The sequence below is a fragment of the Epinephelus moara genome, chromosome 17, assembly GCF_006386435.1.
Source record: "Epinephelus moara isolate mb chromosome 17, YSFRI_EMoa_1.0, whole genome shotgun sequence".
NCBI lineage: Eukaryota > Metazoa > Chordata > Actinopteri > Perciformes > Serranidae > Epinephelus > Epinephelus moara.
In genome coordinates, this window is record NC_065522.1 from 15382734 (window position 1) to 15401748 (window position 19015).

The 19015-nt window shown below is 40.0% G+C and overlaps 1 protein-coding gene across 2 annotated transcripts in view; it reads left to right on the top strand.

The window, feature by feature from the left end:
• LOC126404571 (zeta-sarcoglycan-like) overlaps window positions 1-19015 on the top strand; it is a 70582-nt gene that overhangs the window by 37979 nt on the left and 13588 nt on the right. The window contains exons 6-8 of one of the 2 annotated variants that reach the window (XR_007571497.1): window positions 264-336; window positions 14697-14820; window positions 15851-17408. Coding sequence is in view for 1 of the 2 variants with exons in the window: in XM_050067899.1 (XP_049923856.1) it covers window positions 264-336; window positions 14697-14820; window positions 15851-16042 (389 nt within the window). In the remaining variant the exon portion in view is untranslated. Of the gene's footprint in view, window positions 1-263; window positions 337-14696; window positions 14821-15850; window positions 17888-19015 lie in introns of those variants that run through there. The other variant, XM_050067899.1, reaches the window with a different exon arrangement.

A 19015-nucleotide genomic window follows, 5' to 3' on the forward strand; every position in this document is an offset into this window, starting at 1 on the left:
CCTGCTCGCTCTCAGTTTGCTCCATACCAGGGTATGACTGACAGGTTTTACACTAGATTAAACAAATCAAACCAAACAGCCAAATGTTCCAGAGTTTGTTTGAACCAAACAGATTAGGTGTGAAAGCACCCTAAGACAGTTCCTGATACTGCGCTATGGACGCATTTCAGTCAGTGCCAAACACTGAAGTTCGATAAGCCTTAGTAAACACATCCCTGGCTGTCATTTTATGAATTATAAAAGTATGTTGTTTTTTTTCCCAGGCTCAGAAGGCGCTGTGTTTGGTCACTCAGTAGAGACTCCCCTGATCCAGGCGAGGGCATCTGAAGACCTGAAGTGAGTTCATATTCATTGACTCAACAGAAATTCATTAAAGCTTAATGTCACATGTTCATATCCTGTTCAATTAAGATGAAGATCTTTAAATAATGATGATAAATGTTCCGTGGCATTTCAAAGTCAATGCCTGTGCTGAGGAAAAAAAGAAGAGAACGTGGCAGGAACCATTATTCACCAGTGTAATTATTCTCAAGCACCCTCTTGTAAACTCAAGCGTCTACTGGTCGGCTCGTTATCACACAAATTTAAAACTAGATTTGACCATTATTTTAATTTCACAGCCGAGGGGTGAGCTAATTTGTTAGTTATTCTCTATAGCAGGCAGGAATTGATTAAAGCACTGAGAGAGCATAGAGAAAGTCGGTAAGGTTGAGATGCGTGTTAGACTCATACACTCCCGAGCATGTGATCCCCACTGCACTCCGCCCGAGGCTCTGAGCCCTGTGTCGGTCCATTAACGAGCTATAACGAGTGTGGTTTGTTGTCCACCTTACTGGTCCTGAAGGGAGGGCTGGGATCAAAGTTGGCAGAAAAAGCAGTGTTCTGGCATCTAATTCCTCCAGAGTGAGGGGAATACTGATGAGGTTCACTTTAAAGCAAGCACACGTACACACACACACACACACACACACACACACAGGACTCATACACACAGGCTCAGCTCAGGGGTGACCATCTGCAATGTGGTCGAAATCTTAACGAGAGGAAACCGAACAGGAGACGGTTAAAGCACAAAAGCTCCAACATGATGTTTGCTTCATTGGGATTCAGATTTTTTTCAGTTTTAAATCCATATTTGGTCAAAGATATTCAATTTATGCCACGTCAAAGTTTGATTCTGTTCGTGTGGTTTAATTGAATACATATTGCATTTTCAGAAATCATTTCTTCAGGGTCTTTCAAAATGACAGGCTTCCTTCACTAACAAATTACTGCAATATTTCCAAACAAGCAGATTTACAAACTGTACTGTCAGAGCTTTAAATACGTGTTTCTTTTATCTAAACCCAATTTATTTTTCAAACACCATGTCAAAGAATTTTTTTTACATATAGTCACACAGTCGTTTATAAAACGCAGAATGGAAAAAAACCCAGAATCCTGTGGGCTATTAATGACATGAATCTAAGCCCAGCAACACTTTTGGTCTGTTGTTATTTTTTTATTTTCCGTAGTGCCTGTTTATACACTAATTGGGCTGTGGGCACAGTAAACAAGCCGCCATTACTGCAGGGGCTTATCAGTGAACCTGTTTAATATTGTTTTTGTATGTATAAAGGATTTCACCTTTTAACTGCTTTTTACAGCTTTGACACAAACACATGCAGGCTACCCTGGCAAACCTGCCACATGTTGATGCATCCTCATCAATATGCTGCTGAAACAAACGTTATATATCATCTAAATTTCTAAAAAATACACTCAACACAATTTTGTCCAGTTTAAACAAGACGCTTTAATGTATTTCCCAGTTTATGTCACTAAATTGACACTGCATAGTGTCCGTCTGCCCCCCTCCCAAAGCTGTAAACCTACATTACCCAGAGGATCTGTAACTGAGAACACACACGTCCTCATAGACTGGACATTAAACAGACTTTATCCTGCCAGCTACCCACAAAGTCTGTGTAATGTCTGATTGAGCCCATGTGTGAATAGAGCAGATCATTGTCTGGAGAATTGACAGTGAGTGTGTGGGTGTGTTGTTGACATTTCTAACATGTAGTGTTGTCACGGTACTGGAATTTCTAACTTCGATACAGTAACCTGAAAAATATGTGAAACGACATTGTTTGGAGTTCACGAGGAAACGGCTACTGTTAAAGTTTAAAGAAGAAAAATAAAATGGCTGAACCGAACTTTTCAACCAGTCATCATAGGTTGCGTATGTATAGCGAGCACAGTACAGCTACTCTGCCAGCAGATTAATCTATGTCCCTGTTTAATATGATTTGACTTAAAGATCCAGTCGCCATCAGATGGGCCAGAAAATCTGCACCATCTGTGACAACTGGTTCCTTTTAATGTCACTAAAGCAGGCACTTTTTCATTATGAAGCCAGACAGTAAATTACGAGCTGGAATAGCCTGCTGATTGATCACACAAGTGTGAATCTAATTCATCATCTGATATGATGCAATCATACTATTCTTAGTCACTAACGCCCATGTTATCACAGAAATGTGTATTGTGATCAACATAGCTGATTCTAGACTCTGGTTATATTTACTATAAAGCAAACATGGAGGTTGTCAAGGTTGAATATGCATCTTTTTTTTTCTTGAGTTGTTTATATTTGTGGCTCTGGGACTTTTCGGCCATATTTTACCCATCTTACCGTCGCCCTTAAAGTGAGGCAAGTTGAACCCTCCTTTCAAACTTCTCGCCACCTGTTAGTAAACCTCTCTCGATGATAAAGATATGGCTTGGCTCGTGTCCATGTTGCCCGTCTTCGCCTCTTTAAAGAAATATCATTTTCTTTGTGATGTGTTTTATTCCTCTGCAAGCCAGCGGTAAACTGGGCGAAGAACAGAGCAGATATGAAATCAAAGAAATCCACCTGAGATCTCGCTTTTCTTTGAAGCACCTGTTCTGCTCCCCAAGCGCTTTATCTGTGTACGCTGGCACTCAAGTTTGTCTTCATTTGTCATCATCGTGCTTGTTTTTGTATGCCAAAATCGTGCTGAAATAAATGGAGAGAATGAAAATGGTCTAAAAAATAATTTGAGATGCATTTGCTTCCTGCATTTGTTTTCAAATTCATTTCAGCATAATGCTTAAAGTGGGTCTAAATCAGAGTTTTAGTTTATGGCCCTTTTTCATTTTTAGACTGAAAATGTTTTTTGTTTTTATTTCTGCTTGTTGACTTTTAATAGATGGTATATATAACGTTCAATAAGCATACTATCTTATTACTGAGGTATTATTATGTGAAAGATTGTAAGACTTTCTTGCCCTTACTGTGTTGTTAACTGTTTGTTTACAATTGGTGAAAATGTGTAGACTACCTAAGAAAACATCAACTTTATTGATCCTGCACAGGAAAACTAAATGTACATGTCACAGTAGAAGGATAAGCACAAGAAAAGAAGCATAGAATAGATAGGGATGTCCCGATCCAGCTTTTTCACTTCCTATCCGACACCGATATTACAGCCTTTAGTTTTGGCCGATACTGATCCGATCCAAGCGCGTAGTCATGTCATGTCAGTCATGTTAGAAAAGGTTTGATCAAGCGATATTACTCTAACAAGAACAACTTAATCAGGTAAGTTAGAATGATCCACAACAGTTGGTATGAGAAACTGACCCGCTTATTGTTAACAGGGTTAAATAAACAAACTTTAAACTTGAACATTAACATTAAATAAAAAATATAGCTGGTTTGCTCTGGCCCCTTAATAAATAGAAAATAAATCAACACAAGAAATCTTTAAAATGTCTAACATAGAAATTAAAATAGCAGCAAGACTCCACACACTTGTGCTTTGGCCCCCCTAATAAAGCCTTTACGTTTCAGTTATTTTTGTAGTGTCAGTGCCAGCCTGGTGCTGCTGTTTCCTGTGTGTCTGCATGCTGGCCTGGTGGATTGATAGTAAGTGCTGGAGCGGATCACTGGAATGGACTGCTTGAATTGCGGAGCGCTGGGCTGGCCAGAAAACCTGGATCGGACTCCATGAAAAACTGGATCGGAGTTCTTGGATCGGCATTTTTCCATGCAATCCGATCCGATGCCGATGCACGGTTTTTTGCTGATAACGGTGGCGGGACATCCCTAATTAGTAACTATTAAACAGGGAATATTATATACCGAATGACATTATACACAAAATGAAGCATAAAAAAATGTTCTCTACAAACACAATATACACTAAAAATGTGCTATAAGTTTATTTTGGGGGTTTTAGTGTATGGAACATATTATTGAGAACTGGGACTGAGTTTTTGATTGTTACTCTTTAATTAGGCTGGATAATATGATAATATATGTAATAGAATCTTGACAAATAAACCTTGTAATGAGCCAACCTCCCTGTGATTTAAAAAAAAATAAATACAATTTTTAATAGCATACATGATTGATGTCAGATGTAAGACCTGGCAGATCAGAGTTGACGTATTACGGATGGGACAAAAAGTTATACATGTATTAAATTCACACCAGTCGTAGTGAGTATCCATTTTATTTTTCAAAGTTGGTAACAGTTCCCTTAATTCTAATAAAAATACTAATTTTTGAAACACAATTCATATTTAGTTTGGATTAAGAAGGGAAACAGAGCTGACCTGTTACAGTAGAGACTCACCCAATAGCAATATTATTATATATTATGAATTTATTAAAAAAAAGAAAAAAATAGAAAGCTTACCAGTACTTCAGCAGCACTCCCATCTTTTTGGAAACCAGGAAGTGAGACAGGAGTCCAAGGATACAGTTGATGCTTTTTATGCCTGGTTAAATTATCTGGGATGATGTGAATCTGGGACACATCTTTAAAGGGCCAAAATGTTCACAAAAATTATTTTAAAACAAAGATGATTATTGCAGTATATTTTTTCACCATTGTTAGTTAGTTTTAAATTTTTAAGGCTTTTAACACATTTTTTAGTTGTTTGAAGTTGTGAATTCTTGTCTGTGACGTGTTTTCTGGCACCGGGGAAATTTAGAAGTGAAAAAAAAAAAAATAATGAAAGCAAATCAAAATATTTTACAAAATCATAGTTATTTCATATAATTAAATCTTTTAAAAATAATATTTCAACCCAGAAATAGAATTAATATGTTGATAACTTAATTTAAGGGTTCATTTTTGGTAGGACATGATTTGTCCCAATTTTACATACATTATAACATTAACTATACCCAAAATGAAGCATGACAAGACAAAAATAAAAGGATTTACATAAACACTATATATAGTTTTAGTGTGTGTAATATTCTATAAAGTGTATTGAGGCAAAAATGCTCACAAATAAAATGAGGAGGCAAGAAAGTTGCATTAGTTTAGAGCTAGAAATTAAATACAAAAAGTGCCCTTGAATACAGTTGCACCTAAGACAATTGAATCTGTTCGTGAGTAAAGTTTCTTGTGTCTGCAGACAGCAGTGTCAGCAGGATTAGATACAGTTATTGAACCTGTAACAGCAAGAACCATGTGAAATGTATAGCTACAACTCATGATTATTTTCTCCTTGATTAATGAAAGGAGCTTAATTCAAATTGAAACAATAAATAATGCACATCCTGTCATGTTTTGTCCTGCCAACAGTCAATGACACCAGAATTTTTTATTTACAATGATATATAACAGAAAAGCAGCAGATACTTGTCAGGACTATATGGCATTTTTGCTTAAAAAATGACTTAATTAGTTAATTTGTTATCAAAATTGTTGCCATTTAATTTTCTGCCGGTCGACTAATTGATTGATCAACTAATCCTTGAGGCTGTGGTGCAGCTTATAATGCAGAGGCAGTAGTGCAGAAGCTTAACAGCTGAGTAGTTTGATTGATTTATAGTTGTTTTGGTCCCCTGCGACTCACTTTGTTTTTTCACTCCTCAGTTCATCCTCTTTGTCAACTGCAGAAAACTAGGAGACATGTTTGTGTATGGTGACTTGTGAATAATTGCACTTGTGCTGAGGAGCTATCAAGCACCAAGGCCTTGATGTTGAAGTCTCTAAAACAAGGGCAGCGCAGTTATGAAGTGGATATAGTCCTGCAGGAGGGATATGTCAGTTTGTCATGTCCTGCTCTCAGCTCACAGCTTCATTACCTTTAGTCATGGCTCTTGTCGGGCTCTGATCAGCTCCTTCACCTGACAGTGACCTCTTTCAGTTTTCACTCTCAAAATACCCTCCGGTGCTGAGTTCGAGGACAGAAATCAAGATAGTCAATTGCAGGAAATTTGGCTCTGAGGAGTCATGTTTTGACTCTCCCGCTAACTGCCCACTCAAGTCTGATAATAGTAGCAGCTTCCAACCAGAAATTACAGGCCTAAATATGAAAATATTTCTGTCAATTATATAATCAGATCATTTTGTGTCTCAGTCTGGAGGATGGTGCTCTGATTCCTGATGCACATGTCCCAAATACATCTGAATAGGGAGGGAAGCTGAGTTATAAATGCTGTGATATTCGTCTTGGTAAAGCTGTTTTTTTTGTAGTAGCTCTGAGCATTTCGCTGTGATACTTCTGTCATCTGGTTTGTTCACATTCAGAGAGACTTAGTCTATTCTCTTGACATGTATGGAGGACAGATGGTAGATGGACGTCTGATCAGTGCGACAAAAACTCTCCAGGTCTCAGTTGTGTCAGGAACAAACTTTTTTTTGCAGTTTTCTTCTGCGAGCTGCTGCTTAAAAAACAGCACATGGGAATCTGTAGTGAGACAAGTCTGACATTAAGAAGCAAAGGCAGACCAGACAGGATTTGAAGGCTCTCCGCTTTGCAGTGCAGACATCACATGGTGCATTTCTCGGCCCAGTATCAGAGAGCAGGAAAACCGCTTTTCATTTCATTTTCTCTACAACTCTGCTACCAGAGCGTTCCTCCTCTCCAGGTTTAAAGTCTGTTTGCAGTGCGGCCAGCCGCGTAGCCCTCTCTAGCTGATCCGAGCAGCTTTCAGGACAGTCTCTGCAGTAGCTGTGTCCACACAAGAGTGACAGGTTCATTAAGAAGATAAAGGCAGAACTGAACAACTCTTCTTGGTCCCACTTAGCTCTGGTCAGACTTTTTTCCTCCAGTTTGTTGGGATTGAGATGTCGTGCAGCAGGAGTGTATTCTTTTTTTTTTTTTTTTTCCTAGCTTTGACTGCAGCAAAGAAAAATGGTCATTCTTTGTTATTGTAATGGTCTTATTTGGCCTTGAGAGAAATGTTTGGACAGCAGGTAACATAACATACAGATACAGTGGAAATAATTGGTTTAGGGTGGTGGAGGGAGGCTTATTTACTGTCATACTCAGTCCTCCATCTGTCAGTATAAATAAATAACATTTTTCATTGCCATACACAGTTTAGGCTCTGTCAGAACTCTGTGTGATGCAATTGAAGTGGCCTTGAGATCATTGGGGGTGAACTACCTGATCACAATTTCAAAACATTGTCCGTTTAGAGTGTCCTCTCCATTAGCACTGCAACTAACGATAGTAGGGATATCAGATTTTTTTTTCTGTCTCTCAAGTGTTTATATCGATATCTGCCTTTAAAATCGGGTATTGGTCAGGCTGTGGTATGATGTTCACTGGTACCGTCAAATACCAAGTTGAGTCCACAGCAGGAGGAAAATCAGTAAAACAAGCTTTTAGTATCAACTGTGATCAACCAAAGAACCACAAAAATAACTGCTTTTTATTTAGGTCCAACTCTTCAATGATATACGCCAATATACCTGCAGCTTTGTGTTTGTATAGCACTTTTTTCAAACAAATTTAGGAATTATAAAGTGCTCTACATAGAAAAAGACACAAAATAGGATATTGAAGGAGTCAAATAGAAGATACATACAAGGCAGACATGTAACTCAAGCCATTTTTTTCCTGGGCAAGTCAATAGACGGGTTGAGTCGAGGCAAATCAAGTCCCAAGTCAAATCACTTTTCCCCCCAAGATACTTAAGTCTTACCCCTCTTATAAAGAGCGGAGCCAGGGAAAAGTTTGACAGTGAATCATGTTTTTCTAATAATTCGATATTCAGTGAAATAAATGTAATCAAACAAAAACAAAGAACTTTTATAAAAAACTATTTATTTCTTAATTCTGTGGTTTGCAGAAACATAAGGTTACAATGCCAGAGTTTTATTCTGGTGATTGGGTTGACCAGGAATATGAGTTGTTATCAGGATAACATTAGCTAGCTAAGGAGTTGTGCAAGAACAGATGTATCTGCGGGCTAACACTGGCTAACAACAGCCCTCAAAGACTCTTTTCGATACGAATGAGTCTTTAATTGATTAACAAAGTTTGATATTGTAGTCTGCCTTTTGTCCTTCAGGTGTGAAACTCTTGAATTCCAAAGTGATGACTCGTGGTACAGGCGTCATGATGATCTGATCTGACCCAGAGACCATCAGGTAGCGTCACGAGGAGCTTGTCTGGCAGGGTAGTCATCCAATCGTGACAATGCCGGCATCGTTTCACAGACGCTTGCAGTGCAAGCATTTTAAAAATTTGATATCTAAGCCGCTAACATAGAATAAACAAGCCAAGTTAATTGAGTTATCATGTCTCAAGTAAAGTAACCTTTTTATATCTTCCAATTCCAAGATGAGTCTCGATCATTTATATCTTGCCCTGTCAAGTTGCAAGTCATCAAAACAGTAACTCAAATCCAAGTCACAATGACTCAAGGTCACATCTCTGCAAATAAGTATTGAATGAAACAAAGTAAACATAAATATTAAGTTTAAAATTTCAGATTAGGCCTTTTAAGTTTTATGTTCTTTGGTGCCATTTTTGAAAGTGAAATATGAACATAAACTTGGCTTTCACCTTTGGAATCCCCCCAGCTAACAGAGAAGATATGCAGTATTTAAACCGGCCTCATCCACTATGACTTCAGCCATGGCTGTCAGCACATTTGATCCTGTGCAGCTCTTTCCTCCATATCTCTGCGATACGGTGACCTTTTTGTAGAAGTAAAGGTCATCCTGAATGCAGCAAGAAAAAGCTGGTCTGTCATAAACAGCCATCATGACTGAAAATACCACATAGTTTATCTGTAGTGAGGGTTTTACATATCAGATTTTTCTGAAATGAGCCAGAAGCCCTGAAATATTCTGGGTACAAGAAGCTCTTTGGTACTGAGGAGGACGGAGCTTTCTGTGTCCGATAGCCTGATCAGCCAATCTGATGATCTGAAGGTTTCTGGAAACATACTGAATATAGCTTCATTTATTACTTTTAAAGCTGCTTAGTTGATTTCATTGTCTTAAAGGGCAGTTCACCCTAAAATCAAAAATACATATTTTTCCTCGTAACTGTAGTGCGATTCATCAATCTAGACTGTTTTGGTGTGAGTTTCTGAGGAGATATCGTACTGTAAAGATGTCTGCCTTCTCTTCAGTATATTGGAACTAGATGGCACTCCGTTTGTGGTGCTCAAAGCGCCAAAAAATAAATAAATTTGAAAAACTCAACAGCAATGACTCTTTCAAGAAATCATGACCTGCCTATTCAGGATAACTTGTTGTGAGCAGTTTCATGTTGGAACTATTTTTTTTTTTTTGACTGAACTACACCCACCAACCACATCACCATGCAGAAGTAAGCGTGTATCTACCCAGTGACGAGAAGCTCGTGACAGCCATGGATGTAAAGAACAGGTGGAGAACTGGGTGCAACATTGGAGACAGGGTCCCGTTCATTCCATGAAAGTTGCTCAGTGGCTGATAAAGCCAAAAAAGCTTGATTTAGGTGGTATTATTTTGCCCGGATCCTGCATAAGGGGGCCCAAAGAACAAGTGCACTAAAGACTTTCACTGGCTGATTGGCTAACTTCCGTATTAGCCTCTGCTAACATTAATGAGGCTCCTCTTGACTTTCAAATTGTTAAACGGACCGAATGGATCAAATCGTGATAGTGAAACTCTTTGCATGGGGGGTTGTGACGCTCAAAAAATTGTATCCACTGATTTACAGACATCTCTTTCACAGGTAAGTGTATTGCAAAAGTCTTATTGGGCCCAGTGGCATCACATGACGGACCTGGAAGTTGTAATTCCACGCCTGGCCACAATGTAAAATTGGCTTAAAGTCTGGCACTGTTCCAAAGGGCTTGGTGACAGTGCAATATGTAAACATTAATGACGTCCTCCTTGGCTGAGCTGTAATGTTAACTAGCTTAGTGGTGCTAGGTGAGCACGGTTGGCAGGTGTAGTTTGGTAGAAAGAATACAGTTACTACATAAACCTGCTCACAACAAGGTCTGTGGATTATCTTGAGTAACCTAGTCACAGCAGGGGCCCCAGTTTTTGTCTCCTATCTCTGAGGCCAGCCCCAGCCACCCAAATTCCTCCCTGAGGAAAGTCATTTTGGCCGCTTGTATCCACAAGCTCATAACCATAGTTATGGGTTGGGGCATAGATTGCCCGGTGAATCCAAAGCCTTGCTTTCCGGCTCAGCTCCCACTTCACCATGACGGTCCGCCTACATCACAGCTGATGCTGTGCCACCTGCCTGTCAATCATCTGTTCCATTTTACCTTCACTTGTGAATAAGACCAAAGCAATGCTTGAACTCCTTCACTTCGCTTCCAAGACGGGGCAATGTACTGTTGTCCTGCCAAGAACCAAGAACTCAGACTTGGAGGTACTGACTGTCATCCCGATGGCTTCACACTCAGCTGCAAACAGCCCCAGTGCATACTATAGGTTATGGTATGGTGAAGCCAACAGAACCACATCATCTGCAAAGAGTGAGGAAGCAATTCTGAGGTTACCCAAATCGGAAACTATTCTCCCCGTTTGCGCCTTGGGATCCTGTCCATGAATATTATCAACAGATTCAGTGATGAGGGACAGCACTGATGGAGGGCAGTATCCACTGAGAACGTGTTTGACTTTGTGTTGAGTATGTGAACAAAGCTTGTAGCAACGACCCTGGTGCCCTGTATTTTCACAGTTTTCCTCCTTGGGTGGTGTAATCCGCATGATCCAGTGGGTGCGCCGCTTTAAGTGGTCCGATCGGCAACCTGTTGAGACGATTGCTGCCCCCCCCCCCCTAAAACCGCCATTGCCCACGACCCCTCGAGCACCGCTGCAAGGGTGAAGAGCTGGTCCACTGTTCCACAAACAAGACAGAATCCGCAGTGCTCCTCCTGAATCTGAGATTTGACAATCAGTGGCAGCCTCCTTTCCAACAACCCAAAGCATCGGACAACCTAAAAATGAGACTCAACAATGAACTATTTTTTCTCAACAGTTAGATAGACCTTGAAATTATCTTTTTTAAAATTAACTCTAATAGTAATGTTTTCCAGTCAGCAGTAAGGTTAAATTGGACGTCATACTTCTTTTGGAGCCTCAGAAACTAGACCATAAGCTTTCTGTACATGAAAATGGAAGTGTCTGAGATGATTATAAAACCCAAGAGACATTTTTAATTTAATTAAATTCATTTAATGTTTTATTATGGACTGTGGCTGAAACAAGCACTCTTGAAAATTGAGCACTTTGTCTTCTGGCAGGATTGTGTGTGTGTGTGTGTGTGTGTGTGTGTGTGTGTGTGTGTGCGCGTGCGTGCGTGTGCGTGTGTGTGCGTGCGTGCGCGTGTGCGCGGGTGATGACGGAACTGCTTTGAAGGGAGTGAAAATATCATACACACATCACATATCAGTAACTCCTTACTGCACAGCTCAGTGCAAAGTGCTTTAAATGGGTCTTCTAATGACTCGTCTATCTGAGCTGCGGAGAATCAGTGGATGCTTCAGAAGTAATTATTGAAACATACCAAGCTGAGGAGCACTCGGACACAGATTCTTGCGGCTCGCTAATGAACATCTGGGGTTCAGGAAAATAAATGGTATGTTGTGTTGCTATGGGAGATGGACTGAGGATGATTTTACAATACACTGCTCATTTTTTTACTATGATTAAATTATAATATTTTTAGTTGATGTACATTGTATAATTTGTTGATAACAAAATGACCTAAGAACGGTCAGGGGAAACTAAAATTATCAACCCACTGAGGGCTGGATTCAAAATCACACTGAAAATCAGAGTAAAAAATTGAATTCAAGGGCTGATCCAACATGCTCCTGATGAGTTGGCGCATGGTGTCCTGGGGGATCTCCTCCCAGACCTGGATCAGGGCTTCGATGAGCTCCTGGACAGTCTGTGGTGGTACTTGGCGGTGTCGGATGTACCAATGCATAACATCCCATAGGTGGTGAATTGGATTTAGGTCAAGGGAACAAGAGGGCCAGTCAATGGCATCAATGCCTTCATCATCCAGGAACTGCCTACACACTCTGGTCACATGAGGCCAGGCATTGTCCTGCACCAGGAGGAACCGAGGGCCCACTGTACCAGGAGGAATCCAGGGCCCACTGCACCAGCTTAAGGTCTGACAATCGCTCTGAGGATTTCACCCTGGTACCTAACAGCAGTCAGGATACCGTTGGCAGTGACACGGAGGTCTGTGCAACCCTCCAAGAATATGCCTCTCCAGACCATCAGTGACCAAATCATGCTGGATCACCACAGCGTTTCCAGATTCTTTCACGCCTGTAACATGTGCTCCGTGTGAACCTGCTCTCATCTGTGAAGAGAATGGGGCGCCAATGGCCAATCGAGCTGAACAATGCTGGGTTGTGAGCACAGGTCCCGCTAGGGGACGTCAGGCCCTCATGCCACCCTCACGGAGTCTGCTTCTGACAGTTTGGTCAGAAACATGCACACCAGTAGCCTGCTGGAGGTCACTTTGTAGGGCTCTGGCAGTGCTCCTCCTGTTCCTCCTCACACGAAGGAGCAGATACTGATCCTGCTGCTGCGTTGATGCCTTTCTACAGCCCATCCAGCTCTCCCTGTGTAACAGCCAGTCTCCTGGTATCTCCTCCATGCTCTTGAGACTGTGCTGGGAAATACAGCAAACCTTGTTTATGATCGCATGTATGGATGTGCCATCCTGGAGGAGCTGGACTACCTGTGCAGCCTAATTGGGCTGCAGGTACAGCCTCATGCTACCAGTAGTGACAAGGACACTAGCAGAACACAAAACTAGAGAAGAATCAGTCAGGAAGGATAAGGAGAGAACAACTGTCTGTGGCCACCACATGCAAAACCATTCCCTTTTTGGGGGTGTCTTGCTTTTGCCTCTCCATTGCTCCTGTTGACGCTTTCATTTGCACCAAAGCAGGTGAAACTGATTCACAATCACTTGTACTTCCTAAATGGACAAATTGATATCCCTGAAGATTAACTGACTTGGTGTTACACTGTGATGATTAAGTGTTGCCTCAATTTTTCTGAGGAGTGTAATTGTGAACTTGGAGGTATACTGTGCAGGACTGTTGGCTACTAATTGTCAATATACTTGCCAGTGAAAGTAAAAGCCAAGTCCAGATTTCGTTTGGTGTTTTGCCTGACTACGCTTGGATTTTTAATGGTGCTGTGTCTCTAAGATGTTTACTGCTTACGGTCTGGCACCTGGTCGCTGCCTTTTTATAAAGCCCCGACCTCACCTGTGCACTGTGGTGGAACATACAACTTCTAGTCGGTCATAAGTGATGATTAAGAGGGCTCACTTCTGTATGAGCCTATATATTAGTCTAATCCTAAATAGTATTATCTTTAAATATACTTGAGTTAAACCTCAAACAAGAAAATAACAAAAGAGATAACAAATATGTGATAATAATGTAAGTTGATCCACAGTGTATCTGCTGTTAGTTTGAAGAGAGAGAAAAAAAAAGCAGTGGAAGAGTAAAAAACAACAGAGAAGACATCTGTCTTTTTTCTACAGGTCTATGGCACAAACAGTCCCAGGTCAAAGGCACATTTCACAGATCCTCTCCAGAGTGTATCTACTGAAAGCTGATTCAAAGTGAAAGAGGATTTCCAAATGCAGATGAAATTCATTTGCTTTCCTTTTTTCCCTTATTCCAATAGCGCATAATCCGAAATGTGTGTCGCTTTCAGAGGGTATGGAGATTTAAGCGATTTCAAGTCGGCTCCTTAAAGTCTTCCATTTAAAATTCATTGAAAACAGATTTGGGGAAGATGGGGGGAAGAAATCAATTTGAAACGGTTATGAGTTATGAAAACAAATTCCACATTGATTGGCTCTCTCACTTATCTTTCCCTGTGTAAACACATAGTCCACTGGAGGAAAATGCAAATTGCATTAGCCTCAGTGTTGCCGAAGGTCAAAATCAGCTGATACAATAATGGGCTGTTTAGGAGCTATACTGGATTAGAATAATGAGAAGAGCCACTTAAACATGAACAGCAGCTTTAATATTCCACAGGTGAAGAAGTAGTTGGTATTACTAACACCCATACATATATTTATGCAGCAAGAGTCAAACAGAAATATCAATAAGCTGGTTTGTTTTTTCAAATGTGAGACATTTTGACTCAATTTCTAAATGCCTCACTGCCTTGGGTCTGTTATGAAACAAATAATACGATTGAATTCCATCATCCTGCCCCAAACAAGTAATTACACAGGGATATTCCCAAACTATGAGCTGAATAACAATCAATTTAACCTTGAACACATCTTGTATCCTCAGCTATTAAATCGTACTGAAAGGCAAAGTTTTAGTAATGCAAACATCCTGAAAGTATAAACAGAAATAATGGATGAGTTCATGCACTAAATCTCTGAGCTTGTGCTTGTTTTTGTCTTTTCAGGCTGGAGTCTCCAACACGGACCCTGACCATGGAGGCTCCCAGAGGGGTGGAAGTGAGCGCTGCCAAGGGGCCGCTGAAGGTCAGCGGTCGAAAAGATCTACAGCTGGAGTCCACAGAGGGAGAGGTGAGGAGGATTAGCTCATCTTGGTTTGTCTCTCCACTGTTCCACCAATCGCCAACTCTGGTTTGCTTGGGAAAAAAAACTTAATTCAGCTGTTAGAAATTACGAAATTATGCTCTGTACATGCTTAAATGACATTTTATTGAAATGGAGTCTTGTAGGTTTGGCAATAACGATTTTGGGGCTGTTTCTGGTTCAACTAAAAGGATCTTACCTCTGTAGGGCTCTTTTCCCTAATGTTATCCAACACTTAAAATAAAAATCTCAGCACGTCAGTGGCAAAAACAAACACTTTTAATAAATGGTAGATGGACTGCACTTGTGCAGCGCTTTTCTAGTCATACGACCACTTCAAGTGCATTTACACTACATGTCACATTTACCCATTCACACACATTCACACACTGGTGGCGACTTGCTACTCAGTAACCATTCACATGCACTCACACTGATGGAACAGCCATCGGGTTCAGTATCGTTCCCAAGGATATTTTGGCATGTGGACATGCCCTGAGTGGTTACATCGCAGCCTAATTTGCTGCTGCTGGTGTAGCACTCTCGCTAAATACTGGACTGATTTGAAAAATTGTCGTTCCCATCAGTCACTTAGGCACAAAAAGACTGGCCAGGTTGAAAAATAACAAAGTTGCCCTTTAGGGAATTACCAAAGTTATTACAATTTATCCTGAGGATGTCATGCATGTCTGAATGAGATCTTAGGGGAATCCATCCAATAGCTGTTGAAATATTCTAGTCTAGACCAAATTGGAGGGCAAAAGCTGCTAGCATGGCTAAAAATGGGCAATTTGATGTTCCAAATAAAAATATGTACTAAAGAGATGAAGTTCTTCTTTCATTTGTTATCCTAACTCACCAGATGCGTGCTGCTGTATTTCCCCCCACTTTTCACGTTGTATTTTGTGATTGCACCAGAGTCATTTATCAGTTTGAGCTGGTAATGCATCACCTCAGGGCACCTCTGGCGTTGTTATTTGAATGACTTCCAGCACGTCTCCAATGTTTTTCCTCCCAGATACTTTTAGATGCCAACACCATTCAGCTGGGTAGTCTCCCGCTGGGTGTCTACACAGCTTCGCCCAACCAGGCCTCTCAGGAGCAGGCTGTATACGAAGTGTGTGTCTGCCCCAGCGGCAAGATCTACCTCTCTCCTGCAGAGAGCAGCTCCACCTGCCAGGCCATGAGCAACATCTGCCTCTGGAGCTGACCTGGGAACAGTGTCGGTGATGGGGGACATCTTTAACATCTGCTCTGAAGCTGCTGAGTTTGAGACTCCGTTGGTACATTAGACGGAGGGTGGAATTCACCAAAGTGGAGGTGGAGCTTGACCTCTGGGCTGTTTAGATTAATACAGAAGCAGCAGAGTCCGCTGCTTGTGATGGTCTGTTGGACGTCAGGACAACTGACAGTGTTTGAGGAATGACAGTGTTTGAGGAATGGCAGTCAGAGCTCTCTGAAATCAGGAATATCTCATACGAACAGGAACATCTCCACTATGTTACATTAGAGTCAGAAGACACACCCTTTATTTTTCTACATTAGGTTCATTGTAGAAATGTTTTTGAGATTCAGAGAGAACAGAAGAGGTAGAACACAGGTGCCTTCAGCTTTGAAAGAACTCATATTGTGACTAATATTCAACCTGTCTGTGCAGTCAGAGAGAGGAAGTTTTTTAACGTTGTGATGATAGAAAGACAAGTAAGCACAATTCTGTCAAAAAATCCTGATCTTGATTTTTTTTAAATCTAATATTTTAGTTTATTCCCCATTATGTTAGCAGAAACTAAACATGTTTTTATGTGGCACACATTGTACTTGAATTCTAACTGTGATTAAGTTAAAAACCAGTTTAAAAAAAGATATATGTGCTCTTCTTGTTGAGGCAAAGGTTCACAGGACTTCTTCACTTTAAGGTAAATATTCTACATTTTCTTGATGATGTTGATACGACAACATGAGAGAATTAGGTGAGAAAGCAATCTCACAGAAGGGCCCATTTAGAAAATGTTCTGGGGCTTTCGAGCATAACAAATGATCTTCATCAGCAGATGGAGTTTGCCCAGTTGTCATGTAATTATGTTTTTCTGTGCACTTTAAAAGGACTTCCATTTTGGCTTCATTCTTGCTCAGAAAAGAAAAAAAGAAAATTTAAAGAACTACAATTCCATCACAACTGGGAAACTCATCAACGAAACCTTGTCGCTGCTGAGGATCATTTTTTATATCGAAAGCTCTAGAGCATCAACTAAATGGCCTTTATGGTGAGGGTGTTTTTTAACATTATAATGACAAAATTTACTTTACAAAAGTTTTATTCAGTAAATTCTTTGACATGTATATTTTTAAGTTTTGTTGTCAAGTTGCTAAATTTAAAGCATTTAATTACCTGCTAGTAACTCTCACTTCCCTCTGAGGCAGCGCTCCACTGCCTCGAGAGGCTGGCTGACCTTGGCACTGCAGTTGAGAGCGAGGCAGGCAGCCATGTGTCAGCAGGCCTGCTGGGGTGCAAAGCCTTGCTCCACTCCACTTCCTCATCCTCCATCATCACCCTGCGGCAGAGACAGGCTGGTTTGGTAAGAGCCATGATGGCATTCTAACAAGAGCTTAACTGCCTTGTCCGCTACTTGCTCACTGGGTTTGCCTTGAGTGACATCTGGGATGTTATTTATCCATTCAAAGATGCACTGTCACTGTTTTTTTGAATGAGAAGATATACGCATGATATGATCTGAAATAGCAGAGTGGGCCAACAATGACAAAGCATTAATTGAGATGCTGCAGCTTGAATACAGTTTGGTTTATAAAATGTTAGAAAATGATAAAACCTGCTCATCACAATGTCCCAGTGCCTAGATATACTGATTTTCAAATTGCTAGTTTTGCTTGACCAACACCAAAACCCAAAGATGTTTAGTTTAATACCCTAGAAAACTAAGAAAACCAGTAAATATTCCCATCTGAGACTCTGAAACTAGAGACATTTTTGCATTTTTTTTCTTAAGAAATTACTTTAACAACATATTGATTAACAAAAGAGTTGCGAATTAATTTTCTGTCACTCAGCTAATCATTTCGGCTCAAAACTTAAGCCTTCAATAGACAGATTCTCAGATGAAAGGTTTTGAGTTTGACTTAAAGTCTTACATAGCCTTATTGTAGCCTCAGGAAAAGAGAGTAGCAGCCTGTACAGCACTCAGTACAACACTGGAAAAAAAAAAAAGAAAATGACTCAAACCTACTTTATTTTTAATGCTATCACCAGGTATATTTCAATATGTCTTCTATCCCTGTAATGTTGATATGCATCTTGTACAAGACAGTTGCTTCAGCTTTTTGCCTCGTGAAAGCTGGAACATCAGAAGACTTTCCTTGTGACAGGCAATCCTGACAGAACTGGCCCGAGGAAAGTGTTTAAGACACAGAGTTGCAAACAGATATTATTGCAACCTAGTGCTACACGGCCAAATGCACACCACCTAAGTTTTCTGGTTCTAATTAAGCCCAAAGTTGCCCTGAAAATGCCCAAAATCTGTAATTCATAATTCACAATTCATAGTATGTTATAAAAAATGTCATGGAAACAGTCATAGTATAGTATGTCATAAAAAGTCATAAAAACAGTAACAGCATTATATAACATTAAAAATCTAAAAAAAAATCGTCATAGTATGTCATGAAAAATGTCATAAAAACAGTATAGTTAAGTAAATCATAAGTATATCATAAAAACAGTCATAGTTTGGTATGTCATACAATTGTTATAAAAACAGTTGTAGTATAGTTTGCATAAAAAAATGTCACAAAAACAGTCATAGTATAGTATGTCATAAAAACGTCATAGTATAGTATGGCTTCAAAAATGTCACAAAAACAGTCATAGTATAGTATGTCATAAAAACGTCATAGTATAGTATGGCTTCAAAAATGTAATAAAAACGTCACAGTATAGTATGGCTTCAAAAATGTCATAAAAACGTCATAGTATAGTATGTCATAAAAAAGCCATGAAATCGTCATAGTATAGTATGACATCAAAAATATCATAAAAATGTCATAGTATAGTATGCCATCAAAAATGTCATAAAAACGTCATAGTATAGTATGACATCAAAAATGTCATAAAAACGTCATAGTATAGTATGACATCACAAATGTCATAAAAACGTCATAGTATAGTATG